Here is a 26,940-nt window from a genome sequence, read left to right as displayed (position 1 = left end):
TAGGTGATAAATATCTGACAGGTGATAAATATCTGATTGGTGGGTGTCCAACCGCTGGGACTCCCACCGATCCCTTGAACGGGCTTACCTTGCCATCCCTTTGAGCCCCGTATGAATAGGATAGTACTGCACGTGCTCGGCCACCACTTCATTCATTTCTATGGGGCTGCCGAGCACTGTCTTTGTCTCGGACACACAGGATATATATATAATATCGATCACATTTACGTTCCTAACTTGGATGTGATCAATATTAGCTGGATCCTGTGAGTCAGAGACATGCCGGACATTCTCTCAACCGAACAGTCAGTTTAGCTGAACTGATGGAATTGGCTGAGGGAGGTGGATACAGCTTCTATTAAGGCCCCATGCCCACTTCAGTTTTTTTTCTTCAGGGTGCTAGCCGTTTTTCTGACGGCTAGCACACTGACCCATTCATTTCAATGGGGCCATGCACACTTCAGTTTTTTTGACTGTCCCGTTGCTGAAAACCGTGTCTGAAGTGTGCACGAGGCCTAAATCTTAATTTAGCTACTCATGGGAAGCTGGAAGCAATTTAAATTCTCAGCAGCCTCCTTGCTCTACTGTAGGAATGGTCCAGCTTGTAAGATGTGTTCAAGTAAATTCGTGGTGGACCCATTATTCAGAGATCGGCCAATCTTCTAGCTGCCGTAATATTACTTGGTACCCATGATGCAGAAACATCCTGACTTGACTGCATGGTACAAGGTCTTGCACTTGAAGTCATGAACTGCTGATGGTATGTTTATGAGTGAGTGTGTGTGAGCAGTGAAACTGCTCTTTAAGAAAGCAACCGTAACGTAATCTTTTGGTTATTTGACCCATTTTACTTTTGTGTTTCTAAAACTTTTTGTCCAACCCTAAAAGTGACCCTAAAATGGTGATATAAAAACAAGTGATGAGATCTATCATATATATATATATATATATATATATATATATATATATATATATATATATATATATATATATATATATATATATATATTGTGTGAGACAGTGACAGGTAAAGTCATTGAGGGAAGGTACATTTCCCCTAGAATCCTGTCATATGTATCCTAGGCTCCAGGGAATGAGTATTTTTTGCAATAGAAAGCTCTAGCTTTCCAATCTCGGCTTAAGGAAAAGCCGGAAAAAGGGCCTGGAGTTGGATTGGGGAAGAGCAGGGCAGGTTCCCCAATCCCTAGTCCATCTCTGTTTGTAGGACAAGGCTGCTGCTCAATTAGATGCACCTGCAGCCTGTGTATAAAAAGGTGCAGACACAGTGTGTGTGTCTCACCCCTGACTCAGACCGGAGACTACTAAGTCTGGAGTAGCCTGTATTCTATGTGAGTAAAGACCTGTGTTACTTTGTGTCCAGTGCCTGGTAGGAAGGCACTTGGTATAGTTAGATAATATCTTGTTTAGTTAGTGCTCAGACGAGCAGGATTTATTTTGTATTTTGCCTTGTTGTACAAGAGGCTGTTTCTTTGACAAGAATAAAACACAGGCAAAGCCCTGTTATGAACTTTAATGCACGGTGTCCCTGTCTCTGGCTACTAAGAAACCGCTGTACCAACCTCTCCTGATGCTAAACCCTCACAATATATATATATATATATATATATATATATATATATATATATAGACCTATAGCTTGATTCAGCTAATCATTATAATAACTTTTATTTGCCTAAATCTAAATACACTGGAAATACTACACATTCAATTCCAAATCAAAACAATAACAAAATGTATCCAGTTTGTCTTAATCCTTTAGGCTGCATGCACGCTTCTTTCGGCTGTTGTACGGCTGCTAATGACGGTTCCGTGAAACACGGACCGCACACGGATGGCTTCCATGTGCAGTCCGTTGTTTCACGGACTAAATCAATGAAAAGGCCAAGACTGTTCCGTCAGGAGTAGGACCTGTCCTATTTTTGACGGAACGGCTGCACGGTTCTGTTAAAACAACGGAAGTGTGCATGGTCCCATTGAAATGTATGTGTCAGGGTGCTATCATTTAAAAAAACGGATAGCACCCTGACGAGAAAAACTGAAGTGGGCAAGAGGCATTACAGAATGTAAAGAAAAAGGAATATTAGGCTTTTCAATTTTTCTTTAAAAACTCTATTTAATATATAAACTGAAATGTTTCAGATTTCACTTTACTGGACTAATATTTAGTGGCATAACAATTGTTTCTGAGAACTCCATTACATCTGTGTTGCATGGAGTCGACCAACTTCTGGCACCTCTGAACAGGTATTCCAGTCCAGGAAGATTGGACTACATTCGAGTTCTACATTCCACAGCATTTTGGAGGTTTGCCTCATAAACCACACTTTTTATGTCAACCCACAAGTTCTCTACAGGATTTAGGCAAGGGGATTGGGCTGGCCACTCCATTACCTCAATCCTGTTTGGCGGTAATCAAGATGTTGTTCGCTTACTGGTGTGTTTTGGGTCATTGTCGTGTTGAAACACCCATTTCAAGGTAATTTCTAATTTGGCATAGGGCAACATGATCTCCAAGTATTTTCATATATTCAAACTGATTTATGATCCCTTGTATGTGATAAATAGGCCCAACACCCTGGTATGAGAAACTTGCACATATCATGATTTTTGCAGCACCATGCTTTACTGTCTTCACAGTATACTGTGGCTTGAATTCAGTGCTCGGGGGCCGTCTGACGTACTTTCTGCGGCCACTAGACCCAAAAAGACTAATTTTGCTTTCATCAGTCAACAAAATGTTGCGCCATTTCTCTTTGGGCCAGTCAATGTGTTCCTTTGCACATTTTAACCTATTTAGGGCGTCTTTTTTTTTTTTTTTTCAACAATGGGACTTTGCGGGGAGTTCTTTCTGGTAACTTGGCTTCACTTAATCGTCATCTGATTGTAGCAGTACTCCCTAGTAACTTCAGCTCTTCTTTGATCTTACTGGAGGTGATCATTTCTGCGTCTCTGGTTTTGGTTGCCACTTCAAGGCATTTGAGATCATTTTAGCTGAGCAGCCTATAATTTGCTCCACTTCTCTAAATGTTTTTCCCTCTCCAATCAACTTTTTAATCAAAGTCCGTTTTTCATCAGAACAATGCATGGAATGACCCATTTTCCCCAGTATTTATGAAGGAAATGCACCATAACCAACATGTGCAACGTTTGCCACTCTCCTACCTTAAATAAGGGCCAAAATTGACCCCTGTTATTCCACAGCACGAATGACTTCACCAACTTAACTCCTCATTGCTATTTTTTTAAACAAGCCCCTTTCAATAAATGATGCAATTACTCAGAATGAGCGGCATGTATATCCTAAATGTTGGCTCTTTGGGGCTGTTTTTTTCTACTACACAAGTAAATTATTTGCTATGCAGAAATATCACTTCTAACAAAAACATTGATTTATCAGGTTAATGATGTCGGACTGCTATATTTTTTTTGAACACTACTGTATCTATTTGGAAATTGATTAAATGTAGTTTACTAACATACAGAAGGCTCACCAAAGATGAACCTTTGCTTTAAAATCTAATTCTAAGTCCTGTATTTTTAACCATATTTTATGAAGATTCCAGCAACTTATCAGGAAACCTGCCTGACTTTTTGTGCAAGGTTACAGTAGACGATAAGCCCTTGTCCATTGTCCATAGGGTTGGTTATAAACACAATCTCCTGAAAAGGTGTTAGCTTCTTCTTTTTTTTTTTTTTTAAGTTCAATACTGGGAGGATGAACTAGAGGAAGTGGATTATACGTGTGTATAACTTGCTACAGGTGCTGCAGATTACGGTCATTATTTCAGTCATATCATCATTACACAGGAGTAAGACGTTTATTTATTTCTGACTGGTATAAGCTCCGCTTCCTGAAGTTGGGCAACAGAAGCTGGTGGCCTGATCCAGAATTATTGGTCCTGTGTGCGCTACATCAAAAGGCATCTTTACGTGGTTAGAACTGCTAAGACCTAGTAGGCTTAACAAAACACTCTTTGAAATGTGAGAATATTTGATGGGTCAACAGGCGCAGGTTTAATAAAAGATTTATGGAGAATGAAAGCAGTCCATTATGCAACCATCTCTGTGTATGCATAATAGTTTATATCCAAAGGCAAGTTCTTAAAGTATATCAGTGAAATGTCAGGGCCCAAAATAGATATTTTATGAATTTTAGTTTTTAGATTGTTTGATTCTTTATATGCAGTTTACGAAAGCTTGTTTTTAACAAGTGGCCATTGTTCAATTGCGAATGAACGTTTTCATATAAAGCCATAGATATTGTGGACTTAGAAACGTGTCTGCCTGGTTCCCATTCAGTTATGTGGTTCAACAGTTGAGGAGACCATTTTCCCCTTTTTAAAGGGGCTATGAAGTTAAGTAGCTTTGACTGATCACTGCGGTACTGCTGCCAGAAGAGGGAAGGAACCTAGCAGATGAAAGAAAGTTGTAGTTGGAGTGTGCAATGAATAAAGACACGTGGAAAGGAATATGTAATACGGAGACCCAGGTAGAGTAGGAAGGATGCAATGGTAGCATCTTCTTAAAGTACTTGCTACATAAAGGCTATGTACACCTTTGGTGGGGCGTCTCACATTTTTTAGATTTTAATTTAAATCCATTTTTCCACTGATTTTAAATCACTTTTTTGTAGTAGAACGTTTTATTAAAAAAATATTTTTCTCTTCTGCAGCTTCTATGTATCACAGTACATAGTAGCTAAAAGACGTTCTGAGACAAATCCGTCAGTGAGCTGCACTGACTGCTCGGCTGACAGCAGCTCCTGTGTGTTCCTGAGCAATTTCTAAGCTTAGTTCTGATCAAGTCAAAGTGGATGCACTTTGATTTGATCGGAACTAAGCTTAGAGAATCACACAGGAGCTGCTGTCTTTGATCGATAGAAGCTGCAGAAGCGAAATCTGAGAATTATTTTTTTTTCTATTTTTTCTATTTTTTTCTATTTTTTAAAAAAAAGTGTAAAATAGCTCTTAAGCAAACCAAGGCCATGTAGAACCTCATTCCAAATTTTGCTATAGGGTCATGTGATACTGGCTAGCCAAGTTACTCCCCGCCATGAGTTTTACAACCTTTTTGTAATTTATTTTATTTTTTTTCTACAATTTTTTTTAATAGTGACAAAATGTGCATTGAATAAAGGCTACATCATGGTCTTGAAAACAGAGTACGAACGTATAACAAAAAACGTAATTTTCATTTCAATGGACACTAACTTTTCAAACTATTTATGGTAATCGAATCGTATACCTGACACATATCAACGTTGTAATTTGCTTACTGTTAACATTTTTGTTTTTTTATCCTTGCAAATTTAGTGCGAAGTTACTGCCACAAGGTATCTCCCTTTCTGTAATCCTACTATCCATCCCCCCTGTTGTCAAGCAAAAATCCATCCCCCCTGTTGTCAAGCAAAAATCCATCCCTAGCTACAGAGTAGAAGAGACAGACTACAGGAAGTGGGGGTGTGTCTCTTTACTTCCTGGCAAAAGGAGACTACAGAGGAAAATGGGGAGAGAGGCACAGACACACTGCCCATAGAAGTCTATGTGGAGCAGAGAGAGACAGACGTGCAGCAGTTGCTGGTACACTACACTGCTTATTACTGATGCATGATGTCCACCATACTGCTGCAGTTACGCTCCAACCACTAGCTCAGAGAAAACTGAGAATAAGAGTCTGCTGATGGGAAAACTACTAAGAAATGCAGAATACAAGTCCTATAATAGCTAGAAAAAGTGTGATTCCCCATGTACACACAAATGACAACTTATTCTGAAAAGCCCTTCGAAAAGTTAGGTATGTTTTAACCCCTTCACGACTGCCATACGGCTATATAGGTTCCAACTGCCGATGCCCCGTGCAGTTGTCACATATATAGACGTTTGCAGCGTGCATCGGGGTTTAATGTGTGGAGAGCTGCTTCAGCGTGAGCAGCTCTACACTAATCTATGTATCGGCTCTCCCTACAAGTGCCGACACTTCTGACTTAGTTTCATGAAACAAACCTTTTGTTTTTTTAAACTAAGCTTACAAGTGCAGTGCTGTTCACAATGAATCAGTGTGCAATTTTCACTCTCTCCCCATGTGTCTGCACCTCCTCCCGCTGCTCACGGCTTCTGCCCACGAGATAACGAGCTGGTGATCATCGTGAGTGTCTAATCATGGTGATCATAGAAGCGTTTGTTTTAACTCTTAACCTTCTTCACTCTCCCCTCACAGGGGATCCAGGAGAGAGAGGAAGACTAATTGTTACAGAGCTGCAAATAAATTTAAAAAAATTGCATTTTTTTTATATACACACACAGATAAATATATAGAAAAAAAATACAAGTGTTTTTTTCATATTTTTTGTGATTTGTCTGCTCATAATAAAAATCTAAACAGGGTACAAAGTCAATGTCTATTGTTCGGATAGAGGTACCTGCGGCAATTCAGACAGTAGCCATGGTTTAGGCTCGGATGGAACTATGGCAGCAGGCAAACAGGTGCGGAGAAACAGCGGGTGTAGTAGGCGACACAACACGACTCCAACTCAGTATAGCACAGGAACATGGTAACATGGGAAACAGGATACAAACACGCTCAGGCAAGGAAGGAAGGGGCTGGGCCCTTATAGTCCAGGGTGATCTGGGAGCAATCGGCTCAATCTCACGTGTGCGCTCTGGCTCCTTAAAGGCAATGTGTTGCCAGAAAAACATGTTTTTTTTTTTTTTTTAAATTAAACATTTAGTGTGTGGGTGATTAAACATTGTTCAAATTTTTTTTATTTTTTTCTCGAGTCAGGAAATATTATAAATTGGATTCAAATTTATAGTATTTACCATTTCTGGTCACTAGATGGAGCCATTCCCAAAATTGCAGCATTGCATGTGGTAAAGCAACCACATAGCTTTTCTGCTGCAAATTTTGTGAAAAGTGACTCGCTCTAGTGAGCTCACATAATCCCCCCTCCCTTATCCTGGCAAGTGCCAGGAGAGGGAGGGGTTTCAATGTCTTCAAACCTCCTTCCACTGTGTGCCGCCATTTTCAAAGCGACTACACAGTGGAAGGAGGTTGTACTGCGAGCATACCTGCGAGGAGACGCTTTGAGGAGGACCAGGACCAGCCTGGCGGACCAGGACCAGCGAGGCGGACCAGGACCAGCGAGGCGGACCAGGACCAGCGAGGCGTACCAGGACCAGCGAGGAGACACTTCGAGGACGAGGAGGACCAGCGAGGCGGACAAGGAAGGACGAGGTGTACCAGTGAGTCGGACGTGGAAGGACGAGCGAGGCGACGGAGGAGGACCAGCGAGTCGGGCGAGGAGGACAAGGAAGGACGAGGTGTACCAGTGAGCCGGACGTGGAAGGACGAGCGAGGCGACGGAGGAGGACCAGCGAGGCGACGGAGGAGGACCAGCGAGGCGGTAAGTAACGCTGACATAGGCATCATGTGTGGCATCATATACGGGAGGCCTGTGTCGGCATATACGGGAGGCCTGTGTCGGCATATACGGGAGGCCTGTGTCGGCATATACGGGAGGCCTGTGTCGGCATATACGGGAGGCCTGTGTCGGCATATACGGGAGGCCTGTGGCATCATATACGGGAGGCCTGTGGCATCATATCATGGAGGCATATCAGGGAGGCCTGTGGCATCATATACGGGAGGCCTGTGGCATCATATCAGGGAGGCCTGTGGCATCATATACTGAGCTCGCGAGCGCACCCTAGTGGTCACTGCCGAACAGGGTGACCGCATGTGCAGACATCTCTGGAGAGAAGGATGTCGACAGGATGGGAGGAGTTTGTGGTTCGTGACCACGGACGTTACAGTATCCCCCCTCTTACGCCCCCTCCCCTTGGGACTAGAACGAGAGAGAAACTTAATGAGGGTAGGCATTGAGACACTCTTCTGGCTCCCAGGACCTCTCTTCTGGATCAAACCCCCTCCAATCTGCTAAATAAAAGGTTCTTCCTCTTACTTTTTTGGTGTCCAGGATCCCCTTAACCTCAAATATCTCAGCCAAACCGCTGGGGGCAACTGCAGGGCTAAGAGTCTTAGAGTAGCGGTTCAGGACCACAGGTTTCAGGAGAAAAACATGAAAGGAGTTGGGGATCCAGAGAGTAGCGGGCAGCCGACGCTTATAAGAGACCGGGTTGATCCGCTGCAGGATCTCAAAGGGTCAGAGGAACCTGGGAGCGAATTTGCATGACTTCACCCTCAGTCGGATATTTCTTGAGGACAGCCAGACCTTGGTACCCGGAAGAATCAGAGGCGGTTCTCTTCTGCTCGTATCTGCCTTTCGTTCATGCGGTCGACTTGCTGCAGCATAGAGGACCGGGTTTGCTGCCAGATCCGTAAAAGTCCCGGAATGCAGAGTCAGCTGCAGGCACCTGGGACGCAGCAGACACAAGGAGAGGAATACGTGGATGTTGGCCGTAAACTATGAAGAACGGTGTGGAGGCGGTGGACTTACTTATGTGGTTGTTATAGGAGAACTCGGCCCAAGGAAGAAGCTGCACCCAGTCATCATTTTGCCTGGAGATGAAGTGTCATAAGTAGTTCTCCATGATCTGATTGATCCTCTCAACTTGGCGATTGGACCGGGGGTGGTAGGCTGAGGAAAAGTCCAACTTTATATCGAGTTTACAGAGGGCCCTTCAGAACTTTGAGGTGAACTGAACCCCCGATCAGACACGATATGCAGAGGTAGACCATGCATGCGAAAGATGTGTTGGATGAAGAGTTTGGCCAATCGAGAAGCAGAACATAGGCCGGTCAGCAGAACAAAATGAGCCATATTTGAGAATCGGTCCACCACCACCCAGACCGTACTGCATCCAGCAGAGGGGGGCAGATCCGTGACGAAGTCCATTGCAATATGCTACCAGTGAGCATTGGGCACAGGCAGCGGCTGGAGCAGCAACTTTGTTTGCTGCGCACACCATGCAGGAAGAGACCAAGCCCATAATGTCTTTGGGCAGCATGGGCCTCCAGAACTGACAGGCAATCAGGTCTCGGGTTTTATGGATACCCGCATGGCCTGCCAGTTTAGAGATATGTCCCCAGCGGAGGATTCTTCTGTCTGCCAGAGGCATAAAAGTCCTCCCCGGAGGGATGTCTCTAACTTGCAGAGGGTTGACAGAGATGATGCAGGATGGGTCAATGATATTTTGTGGAGGCTCCATGGTGTCCTCTGTCTCGAACGACCTGGACAAGGCATCGGCCCTAACATTCTTGTCGGCAGGGAGATAGTGGAGCTCAAACTGGAACCGGGCAAAGAACAGCGAGCCCCTGGCTTGAGGAGCGTTCAGCCGTTGGGCCAACGGGAGATAGGTGGTCAGCACTGCCAGGAGGTGTAGTAGGAGGAACAGCAGAGGCAATAGGAGCAGGTGCCGAGAGAACTGCAGATTGCGCATCCATTCGCTCGGTGATGGAGTTCACCGCCTGAAAGAGTTGGTCCTGTCGTAATTGACAGACTAGCATATCCGACTGCATGGCTTGTGATGGATGTCAGTCTTGAGTTGACCAGCGGGGTCCATGGCCTGAGTGTACTGTCACGATCTGTGGGTATGTGGGCCGTACCGCCGTAGCGGTATATCAGCTGGCCAAACGGTACAAAGTCAATGTCTATTGTTCGGATAAAGGTACCTGTGGCAATTCAGACCATAGCGATGGTTTAGGCTCAGATGGAACTCTGGCAGCAGGCAGACAACCGGTGCGAATAAACACAGCGGGTGTAGTATGCGACACAACACTACTCCAACTCCGTATAGCACGGGATAACAGGTTACAAACACGTTCAGGCAAGGAAGGAAGGGGCTGGGCTTTTCTTATAGTCCAGGGTGATCTGGGAGCAATCAGCTCAATCTCACACATGTATGCGCTCTGGCTCCTTAAGGCTGGACTGTGCTCGCGAGCTCACAATAGTGGTCACTGCGGAATGGGACGGCCGCATGTGCAGAAAGGCGTCAACAGGATGGGAGGAGTTTGTGGTCCGCGACTACGGACGTTACAAGTGCATATCAGAAATTGAAAATTTGACTTGGACACGGGTATCAGTGACCCTTGGTCATGAAAGGGTTAAAGAAAAAAAAAATAACACAAATTGAGGAATAATACCACTAAGCTTGATTGAGCAAGTTAGTGGTTAACAATAATGTGCCCATTTTTTATGTTTTAACAAAGAATAGAATAATGCAAAGTGCAACTCTTTTTTTTTTTTTTTTTTGTAATTTTTTATCGTTCTTGTGGCAAGTTTATGCACAATCTTGATTTTCAGATGGTTGAAGATGTTTCTCTTTAAGCCTTTGAATAGTGTTCCTTCTAATTTGGAAGATTCTGTTGACAGCGCTTATTAATAAACCTTTAAAGATTTATTGCGGAATGTTTCAGTAGCATTGTAGAATGTATCATCTTGCTGCAAGAATTTACAATGGGCTGTAATATTGAGCTTTGTCTTACAAAATCATATGTACATTACATGTACTGTATTCTGTTGGTGTTGCCATAAATGTCTGAGAACAAAATACCCTTTTAAAGCAGGACTCAAGTGACTGAGGCTAATATCCAAATAACTCTTTTGTTTGACTCTATGTATCTTAGTACTTTCTTTCATAACAGTGAGAAACAGCCCTAAAACTTATCACGGGCTGCAGCAGTCACATGGGACTAAATGATGTAATCTCTGTAGTCAGACAGGGACACGTTTCTACGGGACACCCAGGGGAGTTTAAGTATAGTATTTAACTATTTTTTTTTCTTATCTATAAAATGGTTGATGCTCGTCAGCAGTCGCCATTTTGCCGATTTTGTGCACCACAAACCTTAAACGTTTCGGATTTTGGCGAATCCAAAGCTTTTTGGAAATTCTGAACATTCAATTCGTGCCGAATCCGTTCCCCTTATTTCTATATTTGATGTTTGCTAACAATTGGGGTAAAGTGATCTTGTAAAATGGATAAATGTGGTGTTTTTCTATTCTATTTTACATTTACACTTAGCAAAATATTTCTGTTCGTATCCCCATTCATTTCAATATTTTTTTTTTTCTTTATGATAAATGCAATCAAATTCACATCAGTTTGCCTGCCTCCATTCCATCCGGATTCTGTGATTTAAGGCACAATTTTACCTTTTATAATATTTAACAGTTAAAATGTAAATAATGTTGAAATTGATGCAGAAACCGTAAAGCAAGGTCACTCAAGTTATTTTACATTGTGTTCTTCATTCATATACAAAGCTGTTTTGTTTTGGGTTTTTTTGTGTCCACACAGTGGTTTAGCTCTATTCCACTGTCTGCTGAAATTGTAATGCCCCTTTAATATTATGCTGTCCATTCACATGCTAAATATGACCTGTTATTAATTGTAAAATAAAATGTTATCCAATTTTCCCTGTGGTGGAGCTCTAAGGAAGTTTATTGTCAAGAGACACTTAAAAGGAAAAGGGGAATATTATAGGGAAAAACTAATTTGGTAAAAAAAAAAAAGAAAATACAGTTTTTTAATATTCTGCATTAGTGTAAAGGATCTGCCAGGCACAGCTTTGGGGTTGACTCCCATAATTAATCAGTTAGCACCTGAATCTACATCCCTGAGACTGACTCCAGCTTCCACCACTCAGGCTGGCAGGCTTAGTAGTGGGAGAGCCTATCGCAACCTGGCCAGACTCAGCTAGCTCCCGCCCTCGGTCTATTTAAGCCTGCCCTTCCTGTCCCTCGGTGCTTGTGATTCTTTTCGTGTGGTTTCCTGGCCCAGCTACAGCTCCTTCTATTTTGATCCTGCTCCATACAGACCCTGGCTTACTGACTACTCTTCTGCTCTTCGTTTGGTACCTCGCACACTCCTGGCTTGACTCGGCTCGTTCACCACTCTGGTTTCTCACGGTGTTGCCGTGGGCAACTGCCCCTTTCCCTTGCTTGTATTCCCTTGTATGTTTGTCGTGCACTTACTGAGCGCAGGGACCGCCGCCCAGTTGTACCCCGTCGCCTAGGGCGGGTCGTTGCAAGTAGGCAGGGACAGAGTGGCGGGTAGACTAGGGCTCACTTGTCCGTTTCCCTACCCCCCGTCATTACAATTAGGTCTACATATAAAGTTGAGTAACTTTTGTATCAATTCCTCATGGTTTTTAATTTACTTGATTGTTTACTTCCAGGGGATCAAAATCAGTCCTGGTCATGTGATAAATGCACAGATGCTCTGATCATTAACCCCTTGGCGACATGTTACGTCGCTGCCGCCAAAGGGTTAGTGCGTTCTCATGTAACTGTACATGACCGTAATGGAGCAGGGTTAGAAGCTGAGCCTGCTCCACCACCAGTGGGTGTCAGATCTATATCACAGTTAACACTCTGCTGTAATGGCAGGGACCAGAGGGAGGTCTGATCCCCACGACTAACCCCTTAAATGCTGCAGTCAATTACGACTGCAGCAATTCGTTGGTTTGTACGCCATCAGCACCGCTGTGACGCGATCACAAGGGTGCCGATGGTTACTATGGCAAACGGAGGCCTAACAATGGCCTCCTGTCTGCCAAGTATGGAGGCCTATTAGGCCCCACCCAGAGGCTTGCTGTCTGTTCTGTCTTACTGACAGCTGTAATACACTGCACTACGTATTTAGCGCAATGTATTAGAATAGCGGTCAGGACTTCAGGCCTTCAAGTCCCCAAGTGGGACAAAAAAATAGTTTATAAAAATGTTGACTATAAAAAAAATATAGTTTCAAGTTACGTAAACAATTTTTTTTCCCATAATAAATCTTATAGGAAAAAAATAAAAATATGAAAAAAAGTACACACATTTGGTATTATCGCGTCCATAACGACCACAACTATAACATTATTTTTCCCACACGGTAAAAAAAAATCTAAAAGTCGATTGTACTCCAAAATGGTACCAATAAAAATTACAGCTCATCCCGCAAAAAACAAGCCCTTACACAGCCTTGTCGACTCAAAAATAAAAAAGTTATGGCTTTTAGAATATGGCAACCCCAAAAATAACTATTTAAAAAAGGAATTTTATTGTAGCACTGTAAAACATAACAAAAACTATATACATTTGGTGACCTTGCTTCATATAAAATTGAATACAAAGTGAGCAAAAAGTCGCATGTACCCCAAGATGGCACCAATGAAAATTACAGATTGTCCCGCAAAAAATAAGCCTTCACACAGCTCAGTTGATGAACAAATAAAGTTCTGTCTCTCAGAAATTGACGACATAAAATGTGCAGTGTGTGTTCCAACAGGGGGATAAGATTCCTGAACCCTGTCTTACGTGCAGGCAAAATATTAGGGCAACATATAGGGTGTATCTAAAGCCAGGAAACGCAGCATAATGATTAAAGAGCTTTCTTTTTATAGTGGCACAAGCTGGGCACCACATATTGGGCACTGAAATTACAGATCTGTAGAAAAAAATAAAATGTTCACTTTGCAGCATCCGCTGTGCATTAATTTCTAATAGAAAACACGTGATGTCAAAATTCTCAATAAAACCCTTAAAAATGCCTTGAGGGGTGTAGTTTCCAAAATGGCATCACTTCTGGGGGTTTTGTTTCACTATTTGACCTCGGAGCACTGCAATTGTGGGCCAATACTGTGAAAATCACCAAAATAGGACTCAAATGGGCATGGTGCTCTTTCACTTCTGAGCCCTGTCGTATGTCCAGGCAAATGATAAATTCCCTCAGGGGTGTAGTTTCCAGGGGTTTCCACTGTACTCTGGTACCTCAGGGTCTTTGCAAATGTGGCCTGGCACTCGGACAGCAATCCAGTAAAATCTGAGATACTTTTATTTTTCTCCCATTACTTCTTGTGAAAAGGAAAAATCGGAAGCTAAATCTACATATTTTTGGGAAAAAATTCTAATCTATGAAACACCTGTGGGGTCAAAATGCTCACTATACCCCTCGAATGCCCTGAGGGGTGTAGTTTCCAAAATTGAATCACTTCTCAGGGGTTTCTACTGTGCTCGTACCTCAGGGGCTCTTCAAATGAGACATGGCACCTAAAAACCAATCCTGCAAAATCTGCATGACAAATGGCGTTCCTGCCTTTCTGAGCCCTGCCGTTTGTCCACATATGGGGTTTTGCCGTACTCGGGAGAGATTGCTTTACAAATATTGGGGTTGTTTTTCTCTTTTATATCTTGTAAAAATTTAAAAAATTCTAAAAATTTCCATTTTAATTTTCACGGCCTTATTCCAATAAATTCTGCAAAATACCTGTGGGGTCTAAATGCCCACTATACCCTTAGATAGATTCCTTGAGGGGTATGGTTTCCCAAATGGGGTCACTTTTGGGGTGTTTAAACTGTTTCGGTCCTTCAGGGGCTTTGCAAATGCGACTGCACCCGAATCGTTCCAGTAAAATTTGAGCTCCAAAAGCCAAATTGTGCTCCTTCCCTTCTGAGCCCTGCCGCGTATCCAAACCGCAGTTTACGACCACGTATGCGGTATTGTCATACTCTGGAGAAATTGCTTTTTAGGGAGCTTTTTTCTTTTTTCCTTGTGGAAATTAAAAATTTCTACATTTTATTGGAAAAAGTATTTTTTCATTTTCACGGCCTAATTCAAATAAATTCAGCAAAAAACCTGTTGGGTGAAAAAATTCACTATACCCATAGATTATTTCCTGAAGTGGAGTCTTTTTCAAAATGGAGTCACTTTTTGATACCTCAGGGGCTTTGCAAATGCAACATGGCACACAAAAAAAACCAGTACAGCAAAATTTGAGCTCCAAATGGTGCACCTTCCTTTCTGAACTCTGCCGTGTGTACAAGGAGCAGTTAATGAGAATATATGGGGTATTGCCGTACTCGGGGGAAATTTCTTTACAAATGTTGGAGTGCTTTTTCTTCTTAGTTATTGAAATGAAAATATCTGAGCTAAAACTACATTTTATGAGAAATTTAAACTTAGATTTTCACTGCCTAATTCCAATACATGTAGCAAAAAACCTGTGGAGTAAAATTTCCCACTATACCCCTATAAACTCCCTGGGGGGTGTAGTTTCCAAAATGGTCGCTCTTTGGGGGTGTTTCCTATGTTTTGGCACCACAAGATCTCTTCAAACACTTGACATGGTGCCTAAAATAATATTCTAATAAAAAGAAGGCCCCAAAATCCTTTGATCTTGGGCCTGTGTTTCAGTCCAGTAGCACACTAGGGCCACATGTGGGATATTTCTAAAAACTGCAGAACCTGGGCAATAAAAAAAAAAATTAAACATGTAAATTTCACCTCCTCTTTGCTGTAATTCTAGTGAAACGCCTAAATGGTTAAACTTTCTTAATGCGGTTTTGAATACTTTGAGGGGTGCAGTTTTTTAAATGGGGTGACTTATGGGGTGTTTCTACTGTGACTACTTCTGTACAGTGCTGCGGAATATGTTGGCACTATATAAGAAACAGAAATATATAAATATAATGTCCTCTATGCTGCTGCTTCTAGTAGGTATTATAGCTCACCCCAGGGCTGGATTCACAGCTACACTGCTTATTACTGCTCTATAATCTCCATGCTGCTGCTGTGTCTATAAATGTGATAGGAGAGCAGGATTCTACTCTTCTCTATTTCTGTGCGGTGTATAGACGATATGATAGCAGTTAAGCTCCACCCACTAGCTCAGAGACCACTGAGAATAAGAGATGGGACCTGCAGAGGGGAAAACTGAAAAATGGCATATACAGTGAAGGAAATAAGTATTTGATCCCTTGCTGATTTTGTAAGTTTGCCCACTGTCAAAGACATGAACAGTCTAGAATTTTTAGGCTAGGTTAATTTTACCAGTGAGAGATAGATTATATTAAAAAAAAAAAAAAACAGAAAATCACTTTGTCAAAATTATATATATTTATTTGCATTGTGCACAGAGAAATAAGTATTTGATCCCTTTGGCAAACAAGACTTAATACTTGGTGGCAAAACCCTTGTTGGCAAGCACAGCAGTCAGACGTTATTTGTAGTTGATGATGAGGTTTGCACACATGTTAGATGGAATTTTGACCCACTCCTCTTTGCAGATCATCTGTAAATCATTAAGAGTTCGAGGCTCTCGCTTGGCAACTCGGATCTTCAGCTCCCTCCATAAGTTTTCGATGGGATTAAGGTCTGGAGACTGGCTAGGCCACTCCATGACCTTAATGTGCTTCTTTTTGAGCCACTCCTTTGTTGCCTTGGCTGTATGTTTCGGGTCATTGTCGTGCTGGAAGACCCAGCCACGAGCCATTTTTAATGTCCTAGTGGAGGGAAGGAGGTTGTCACTCAGGATTTGACGGTACATGGCTCCATCCATTCTCCCATTGATGCGGTGAAGTAGTCCTGTGCCCTTAGCAGAGAAAGAAGGATTGACAGAGACCCTAGCAGCTGGCAGGGACAAATTGGAATGGACAACAGATAAATGTGCTGAGCACAAAAGATTCCCCAAATTTCCCAGCTGCTATTGGATTGTTGTATTCATTAAAATATATAGGTTTTATTATTTAGTTTAAAAACAGGTTGCAGCAAATGAAGTGAATGGCTGTACAAAATTTAGTGAGGTTAAAAAAATTTTTCAAAGGCGGTTACTCTAATGTTCGAGATCTAGTGAGTATTTTGAATCTCAGAGATGAAGTGTGTCAGGCATGAGCGGCAGCTGCAGACTGCTCAGACAGCCTCTAGTATCACACGGTAGTGGAGTTAGTTAGTTAGACCGTCAATGATTCTAAAAGAGCCCTAGCCCCCCCCTAATTTGGGGAATCTTTTGTGCTCAGCACATTTATCTGTTGTCCTTAGCAGAGAAACACCCCCAAAACATAATGTTTCCACCTCCATGCTTGACAGTGGGGACGGTGTTCTTTGGGTCATAGGCAGCATTTCTCTTCCTCCAAACACGGCGAGTTGAGTTAATGCCAAAGAGCTCAATTTTAGTCTCATCTGACCACAGCACCTTCTCCCAATCACTCTCAGAATCATCCAGATGTTCATTTGCAAACTTCAGACGGGCCTGTGCTTTTGCCTTCTTGAGCAGGGGGACCTTGCGGGCACTGCAGGATTTTAATCCATTTACCGCGTAATGTGTTACCAATGGTTTTCTTGGTGACTGTGGTCCCAGCTGCCTTGAGATCATTAACAAGTTCCCCCCCGTGTAGTTTTCGGCTGAGCTCTCACCTTCCTCAGGATCAAGGATACCCCACGAGGTGAGATTTTGCATGGAGCCCCAGATCGATGTCGATTGACAGTCATTTTGTATGTCTTCCATTTTCTTACTATTGCACCAACAGTTGTCTCCTCACCCAGCGTCTTACTTATGGTTTTGTAGCCCATTCCAGCCTTGTGCAGGTCTATGATCTTGTCCCTGGTATCCTTAGAAAGCTCTTTGGTCTTGCCCTTGTTGTAGAGGTTAGAGTCAGACTGATTAATTGAGTCTGTGGACAGGAGTCTTTTATACAGGTGACCATTTAAGACAGCTGTCTTTAATGCAGGCACCAAGTTGATTTGGAGCGTGTAACTGGTCTGGAGGAGGCTGATCTCTTAATGGTTGGTAGGGGATCAAATACTTATTTCTCTGTGCACAATGCAAATAAATATATATAATTTTGACAATGTGATTTTCTGTTTTTTTTTTAAATATAATCTATCTCTCACTGGTAAAATTAACCTAGCCTAAAAATTCTAGACTGTTCATGTCTTTGACAGTGGGCAAACTTACAAAATCAGCAAGGGATCAAATACTTATTTCCTTCACTGTACATATCATATAATGACCATAATTAGTGTTATTCCTCATGTACACACACATGACCGCTTATTCTGAAAAGTCATCTCAAGGTTTAAATAAAATGTTTTAAAAAAAAAAATGTAAACAAAAAATGGGTGGAAAAAAAAAAAACTTAATGTAACTATAAATGCTTTATGTGAAATCAAAAGAGAAAATATTCATGATTTGGTATGGTCTGTAACAACCCGAACTATAAAATTATCACGTTATTTAACCCGCCTATAAACCCCTTTTAAATATTATTTCGCTTTAGGAATAATTTACTGTAAGCAGTAAATTTTATTTACATATGTTCTGCTTTCCAGACATTAAAACATTTCTAGCTAACACATTTAGATTGCTGTTGAAGTTTAGCAAATAGGAGGACGTGAAAGTCATATTTATGTGCTTTTCTAGGCTTTTTTTGGCAGTCTTTCTCCTGTCCCTGAGTGATTGTTAATGGAGAGAACAAGCACTTAATTTGTTGGAGTTAAAAAAAAAAAAGTCTCTGGTCTGATATAAAACATATTAGAACTCAACAACCAAGACCAGTTCCTGTAGTTAGAATTTATAGTGTGTTGACTCGTATGCATTGTATTATGGTAATTGTTTGCCTAGATAAGAGGTGAGGAATTTTAGTAGTAATTCTACCCAGATCAGGGTTTGAGAACCATCAAAGTCGGAAAAGCATCAGCTCACACTCTCTTCTGAATCCCAGTTCCAAACGGCAGGGCAGGAGGTGCACGGGAAGTGTCTGGTTTGGCTTCAGCACAGTACAGGCAAATAGCTTCCATTCCGGCACTTCTTATAAACAAAAAAATTTACTTTTTTATTCCAACATACATAAAAACAAGGATATCGAAGTCACTCTTTGATGCGTTTCCTGCAAGTAACAGTCCTTATAGTTTCCAAAAGAGGGCTGTTACCAGCCAGAAAGGCTTAAGCATGAATCACCGTTTGGATTTGATGTCATTGCTTTTAAATTATTTGGAATAAAGAATTCATTCCAGCGCCGTGACCCGCAGCTTGACCCGCTACTGGTTTTCTAGGTGGTATTGTCATGTCCATTGAGCCATTTCACGACCAAAACAGCATCATTGGCTTTCATAATCATGTGATGTGTTAAGGGACGTGACCTCACTACCTGGTGGACCGGTGAAGCAAGCATTTGGTCATGGCCCTGAGAACCGTAAATCTGTGCCCTTGGTCTTGATAATGATTAAGACTTATGTTTTATGTGTCATTCTCAGAAAGCCAGAAGGAGTAAGACGCCACTAATTTATTAAGAGGCACACGCTTCTTAATAAATTTGTCGCATCTTGTGCTATTCGCACGCCAGAAAGGTAAATCTACACCAGTTATCAGACGATTTCTGGCGTAAAATATAGTGAATTCAATGTCCTTCATCTTAACGGGGCGTCCATTAAAAAAAAAAAGTGATGGGGTAGCTTAAAGCCGCAAAAATTGCAAATTTTTTTCCAAATATGGCAAGCAACATAATTTGTGACTTAACACCGTAATGCTGGTGTAAAGCCGTTCATGAATTCCCCCCCCCCCCATGAGTGCTTAAAATATTCTTTTTTTCATAATGTCGTGTACAGTAAATAGGTTTTCAGAAATCAATTCGGGTCTCAGAAAACCCTTTTAGTAGCTGGGACAGACATTTTTAAAATAAAACTCCTTTTCTTTTCCCAAACATTTTTAATTAACCGTAATTATGCAAAGAATAAAAAATCTTCATAAGGCTATGTTCACACGGAGTATTTTCGGGGAGGAATATCTGCCTCAAAATTCCGTTTGGAACTTTGAGGCAGATATTCCTCTCCCTGCATGCCGATTTTCGCGGCAATTATCGCGCCGTTTTTCGCCCGCGGCCATTGAGCGCCGCGGGCATAAAACAGCGAGATATACGCTTTCTCCTGCCTCCCATTGAAGTCAATGGGAGGTCGGAGGCGGAAGCGCCCGAAGATAGGGCATGTCGCTTCTTTTTCCCGCGAGGCAGTTTCACTGCTCGCGGGAAAAAGACGCCGACGCCTCCCATTGAAATCAATGGGAGGCGTTCTCGGGCCGTTTCTGCCGAGTTTTGCGGCGCGGTTTCCGCGTCAAAAATCTCGGCAAAATACCCCGTGTGAACATAGCCTAAAGCTCTAGAAAATGCTTCCACAAGGGTTTGAAATAATAGCTGGAATCTTTTCGGTCTCTACCAACAACCTGATGTACCCAAATTTTTCAGATACAGGCCCGCGTTTATTCCACAGATGCCCCAATGTCCACAGCCAAATTTGAAATTTTGGAGTATATAGTTACATAGTTTGTATGGTTGAAAAAAGACACATGTCCATCAAGTTCAACCAAGGGATGGGAAAGGGAAAAATATTCCTTTTGTAATTTAATGCGATTAGTTGAACTAGACAAATTTATTCCCCAAACTAATTTCCACACTCTCCCATGTATAAAGATCTCCAGGCTTTTTTTTTTTTAGCACGCCTCCTGCCTTTAGGTGGTATGTGGGATCTGTATGCATATCTGTACAGGAGCAGATAGGTCTGGAACTAGGGAGATGAAAAAGTGACCAGCAATAATTTGTATGGATGTGATATAACATCATTTCTGTGATATGGGCACACTATTATAGGGGTTCATGACAGTGTGAGTGGGTTTGGAGAGGTTTTTTTCCCCACCCCCATGGGCTGTAGGAAGCTGGGATAACCGGATCGGTGTTATCCCAGCATTTCTCTGTCTGCAGATCAGATATTATTGACCTAATGCCTGCTTGCCGTTAGATTACTATTGGTTCATTTCCTCCCAACATTCTCCTCTTCCCCATTGCGACATCACAGGTTTACATGAAAATCGCCTGAATACAGGGAGAGAGCTTACTGCATTCAGGGCTCCGTGCTGAACACAGAGCTTACTTTTGAGTGCTGTGTTTGGTATTTTTAACTCAAATAATCAGCTCCCGGTCACTTCAGAAGGATTGGACTGACACATTTTCGGACTGACACATTGTCAGACCGATAGTCTGCACTAAATAAAAGGCGTAAATATTGTTGTAGATGCACGGGGCACCAGCAGCAGGAACGTAAATCTATACATATTGTGGTAGCCCATATTGCATACATATTATGGGCTTTGTTGGATGTCCCTTTTTGCTGAGCAATAGTATGAAATCTGCACAAAAAATCTACATTTTGTTCTGTAGGGATTTTGCCGTGGATTTCGATGAAAATTTCACCCATTTTGTTCTTTTATTCTCTCAAGATATTTTGTATGGATTGTCATAGGACATATATATATATATATATATATATATATATATATATAAAACAAATAATCCCTGTTTAAGGAAATCAATACTATAAAATAGGTCTCAAATAAACTTCTCCTATAGACAATCATTGGGCTTAAGTTATCAAAACCAAAGCCATAACTTGAAGCTCATGGGACCCAATGTAAAATCTGTAAGCACCCCATGTTCCATGTATAATACTGGTGTCTTATGTGAAAAACCGGTCTTTGGGCCCCCACAGGCATTATGACCCTGATGCGATGCGATCTCTGCACCCCCCTATAGCTATGACACTGATCAAAACAGAGAAACTGCCCTTGTTGCCCATAGCAACCAATCACCGTGCAGCTTTCTTTTTCTCAGAAAAAAATATGCAATCTGCTCTCTGTTTGCTATGGGCCACAAGGCATTTTTTTTGTTATGCAGATAATAAGGCCCAATGTGTGACGCAGTGTTTTAAAATGAATTTACATACTGAACACATTCAGATTACTTTACCCTAAGACACTTGCCACAAATGTAGTATTTCTGGAGACAGGAAAATTACTAGGAAAATATTGCTAAGGTCTCACAGTGGTATTGCTTGGCACGCCATCTGACTCTATTCATGTCACACCTTTTTTTTTAAATAAATAAATCTGGTCTTCCACATTGTTACAACACGAAGCAAACTGTGCCGTGATTTATCTGTCAACTGTTATAGCATCTGGAATTCTGTGTCCGATGAATCTGGAGACATTGCAAATATTTAGATGGAGACTATTGATGCTCCCTCTGTAAATTCATGTCTAGAAGAACCATCTGCATGTCTCCTTGACCAACATCTGGTCTGGACATTTATTGATGTACCTTACCAAAAAATGGACAGTTTTCGTGACGTAACATGCACTTAAACTGCAACTGCAGGACCATGCACAAATGAAAACTACAGTGGTCACCCTTTGTGAAGGTTGAATAAAAATTACTTTGAACAGTTTTAAATCATTATTTAATATATTCTTGTGACTCTGTAGGCTTAAACTATACGGAATATCCATCTTTTATTATCATGTAGTTAAAGTAGTTGGAGCTCCGTTTTTCTGATAGAGCTCCAAATTCCCTGCAAAGACATGACGTTAACCACTTCCGGACGTTAGGGATACATCATAGCCGGAAAGGGACGTATGGAACGGGCTCCATACTCGGCCGACACCGTACTGCAACATCCAGGATCCGCAATAACTCTAATCCCAGCTGTTTAACCACTTAGATGCCGCGACAAATAGTGACTACGGCATTTAAGCCGTTAGAAATACAGCCCATTGGAAACACCCACCCGCGATGCGATGGCAGGGCGTTGATGGTTGTCATGGCAGCCTGGGGGCCTAATGAAAGCCCCCCAAGTCTACCATCTTTCTGCTCTTTTTAATAGGAGCCTTTAAAGGGAATGTGTCGCTAGAAAAATTTTTTTTTTTTTTTTTAGTTAAACAGTTAGTGTATAAGTGATTAAACATTGTTCTAATTTTTTTAATTTTTTCACGAGTCAGGAAATATTATAAATTAGATTCTAATTTAGAACATTTCCCAGTGCTGGTCACTAGATGGAGCAATTCCCAAAATTGCAGCATTGGCATGTGGTAAAGCAACCACATTGCTTTATGCTTCAAAATTTGAGAATACTCACTCGCTCTAGTGAGCTCACAGAATCCCCCCTCCTTTATCCTGGCTAGTGCCAGGAGAAAGGAGGGGATTGAACGGTCAAACCTACTCTGTGTGTCGCCATTTTTTGAGCTAACACACAGTGTAGTAGGTTAACATACAGTAGTAAACACACAGTAAAACACGTACATACACAGACCTAACTTACCTGCTCCTGCCGCCGCCGCTCCGTCTGCTACCTCCGCTCCAAGTGCACAAGTCCGGAAGCCGCGACCGGAAGTAGTAATCTTACTGTCCGGCCGTGGCTTCCGGTCCACAAGAAAATGGCGCCGGACGTCACTCGGCCGAAGACCATCAATTTGGACTGTGTGGAAGCGGCGCATGCGCCGTTCCCACACAGACGGTGTACAGCATATTGGATGGAACGGGCCCCGTTCGCATTCACTATGGGACTGTATGTGCCGTATTCCATGTCTGTATGTGTCGTTAATCGACACATACAGAGATGGAAAAAAAAATGGCAGCCCCCATGGACAAGAAAAAGTGAAAAAATAAAAAAAGTAAAACACAAACACACAAATAAATAATTTTTTTTAAAATAAAACACTAAAAGCAAATTGATATAAAAAATATTTTTTTCGCGACACTCGTCCTTTAAAAAAAAATACAATATACTGCAATACATAAGTTATGGCTTTTGGAAGGTGGGGAGAAATAAACTTGAAAAACCGAAAATGGCTGCGGCGGCAGGGGGTTAAAAAAAGGTAACGTTCTGTCTGCCTGCCTGTAGCTGTCACTGGAGTAAGCTCCGGGGCATACAGCATACTGTTATTATTGAATTCCAGGGGGCAGACCGTTCTATTAGCCAACGAAAGCCACGGCCAGCCAGACATTTCCCCTGCAGAGGAAATATAGTATTCCATGGCGGTCATTTGGATTAATGACAGACCCCTGTCTATGACATCCATGTGCCCTGATGCAATGTCAATACTAATGTGTGGTGATGTACGGTCTGTTCACAGCATGTTGTTTTTTTTATATATACTTTGTATTATAAAATACAATGTATTTATTGTTGGGTAGAAACAAAAAATCCAGCCAGACGCTCACGAGGATTTTTTTTTACTGTGAAATGATCTAGTTAATCAAGTGATCTGAGTTAATAATTGTATTGCACTGAAATCCAATTCGGTTCCAAGACCTCTTTTTAAAGTTTCAATATCGTTCATGTAGGCCAGTCTGTAATACAACATGTTCTGTATAGTCACATTTGCAGTCTATTCTTTTCATTGGCAGGCTGTAATAAGCTAGTAAAATGAGATTCTCATTCAAGGATAAACAGCAGTATTCTGCACACCATGTGAAACACATGTTGCTTCCAAATCCTGAACCATGTGGTTGCTGAACACTATTTTTTTATAATTCTTTTTTTTCTTAAGCTACCAGATATTTAATACAAATTTGTGGTGAGTAGGTTTTTGGTCAATGTTTTAAAACTGAAACAAATATAATTTTTAAACAGAATTATTAGACCACGTTTACAAGTAGCAGATTTGTTGCAGATACACACCAAAAATTTGCAACAAAGCACAGTAAAAACACCATTCGCATGCCCGAACCTTTGCTAACACAGGAGATAAGCGCTGCCAGAAGTGTCTAGCATCGGTTTATTTCCCTCTCCCCATTGAGTTCACATGCACGCTCGAGCCGCATATGTATGGACGGGGGTTTGGAGGCATAGCTGTCATCCGAACGAGCATAGCTGACCGCTATCTAAGGTGTTGTGCCACCTTTAGGCTGTCTGCACTGTTTTTTCCATGTTGTTTTTACTGATGTTTTTACCTTTTCTATATTGCAGTGGTATTGTTGTTGAAAGTAAGACTTTTATAATCCGTTTTGTATAAAGATAACCATTTCTCTTCTCACAGATGAGTACCATGCCAGGTCTACCTACAAGGCCTTGTTTCTACGACATTGATCTTGATCCTGATACAGAGGAAGTAAAGGGATTGTTTTAAAGAAGCGACAGGTAATACATTATTTTGATCATTTATTGTAATTCATTGAGTTGTCGTCTTCGTAGTTTTACAATGTGGCACATCACATACTTTCATTCATACTTTCATTATCAATTCAGCAGGGATATTGACATGTATCTGAAATGTTTTAATTCCTAGCATTTTAACACCAGTAGATCAAAGCTCTATGATTTACTCCAGCATAGCTACATCTAAGGGCTCATAAATGCGAGTTCTGAGTTCCACTGCATGTTGCCTCCATAAGGAGGTATTCTCCCAATTGAAGTATAACCCCACAGAATTCTTAGAGTTGTAGAGACGTAATATGACATTCAAAGCTTGTACAAAGCCATAATCTGGCCATTTGCATGAGGCAAAGCATAATTGGAATCCATATCCTGTCTCATCACTGGTTGAGGTTGCATTTTTGTCCTGTAAAAGATGTTCATCAGGTACCTGATACTCCTATACTAAGACACATGAGTCTAAAGGCCGTATTACACTGGGCAATTTTGGTCAGTGCAGCGAGCGCCGATCAACAAGACAGCTTGTTGGTCGCCGCTCGTTAGCTCCTGTTATAAGGCGCCTATGTATGGGGACGAGCGGTTGTTACTCCGATTGCTCGTCCCCATACATTATTACCATGTCGGCATTGCAAAAGTTTGGTGTTTAACTGTTGTTGTTCCCATACTGCAAGATCCTATCTATTGTGAATGGGACACATACTGCAAGACATTGTAAAACCTCCTTTGGTGGGTTGGTATCTTGAAAGGTAACTGGTAGGACATTTTTAGATTGCGCTGCTTACCCCTCGATGGAATTCTGTTAATAAAGGGGGTTTTACAAAGGGAGATTATCGGGCAGACGATAATTTCCCTGCTCGATCATCTGCTGGTCGTATCGTTTTAAAAAAGTAAAAGATTATCGTAGTCGGCAGCACATCCATAGCTCCGTGTAACCGGAACAAGCGAACGCCGATCAACGATGTCTTGTTGATCGGCGCTCGCTGCTCTGGCCGCTTATCAGCAGGTGTAAAAGGGCCTTAACAATATATTTGAGGATGCCTGGTAAGATATTTGGAAGCTGCATTATCAATACAGTATTGTTCTCCTATCTCCATAAGCTAACCACCTCTTGAACACACTAATATTAGTAAAAAGCCATGCTGAATGGGTTTCTTTGCTTTATTGATTAGGAGTTACTGATCACCTCGATCTTCTTCTTTTCACATCTTTTCAACATTTACTAAGAAATATGCCAAAGAATTTAACAGTATGGTGTCCTGGCTTCATACCTTCTAAGTGTTAGAAATGGAAATTGGCACAGCAGCTGTAAAACTCTGTCATTAAGGAACAATTCCATAGGACACTAAATGAGATTTCTTGCTTTCTAGAATTTAACATTTACCGTGGTCTACATCCTAATGCGGATAACAGGCTGGAATGGCATCATACACGGCTGCAATTGCCATTGACTAAATCCTTGCCTATAATAAATGTCATAAGTGCCAGCTGCAATAAGCATTAGAATTGTTTTTTCCGCATACTGGAATGTCAGTTTAGAGAAAAAGAGCAATGGCATGAAATAATAGGACTGTCCCAAAAAATAAGATTTTTTTGATAAGGACCCAGATAGTGTTCCATGATCATATTGGCGCAAGTTAGATCAGTGTGGCGTCTAGGGAACCCTAGTGTGATTTTATTTATGGCTACCAAGACAAAGGAATATAAGGACTGCAGGCATTGTCTGGCAGATTGGCTACTGTATCCTGAATCCAATCTTAACGCCAAAATTCAAAGTTGTAGCCAAGACTTGTACCAAGCAGAACCAAGCCAAGACATATGACCAGGAATAATATGCAAGCTGAATGACAGATTCAATGAGTGAATTGGAAACGGACCAGGAATAAGGTCAAAGTTAGAAAAAGCTGTCTCTGGTCTAGGTTACAACACTGGAGCTCTGTGCTGGGTTTAGAGCATAATGAGTTCAAATAACAGCAGGTGAGAGGTAGACCCAGCATTCTGAGGTTGCTAAGAATTCAACTTCTTGTACCAACCGAGGCGATGCAATAATAAATCGTCCCTCATTTCCCGACTCTAAAATATGTTTCCATAACTGATAGGCTGTCACTCTTGAGCCTGGGTCCATGGGGGTCTTCATCTTATGGGTCTACAGATAGCCAACACTCATGATGAATGACCGATAATTACAGCGGCATGTACTCTTAAAGTGGGAGGTAAAGGAGCT

The 26,940-nt window shown here is 41.7% G+C and overlaps 1 protein-coding gene across 1 annotated transcript in view; it reads left to right on the top strand.

Annotated features, from left to right (window-relative positions):
- MTHFD1L (methylenetetrahydrofolate dehydrogenase (NADP+ dependent) 1 like) overlaps positions 1-26,940 on the top strand; it is a 219,307-nt gene that overhangs the window by 161,414 nt on the left and 30,953 nt on the right. The window contains exon 27 of the mRNA XM_075862846.1: positions 24,604-24,704. Coding sequence (XP_075718961.1) covers positions 24,604-24,693 — 90 coding nt within the window. The 3' untranslated portion in view covers positions 24,694-24,704. The remainder of the gene's footprint in view (positions 1-24,603; positions 24,705-26,940) is intronic.

This window comes from Rhinoderma darwinii, chromosome 4, assembly GCF_050947455.1.
Source record: "Rhinoderma darwinii isolate aRhiDar2 chromosome 4, aRhiDar2.hap1, whole genome shotgun sequence".
Classification (NCBI taxonomy): Eukaryota; Metazoa; Chordata; class Amphibia; order Anura; family Rhinodermatidae; genus Rhinoderma; species Rhinoderma darwinii.
This window is presented reverse-complemented; position numbering and strand designations above follow the sequence as displayed.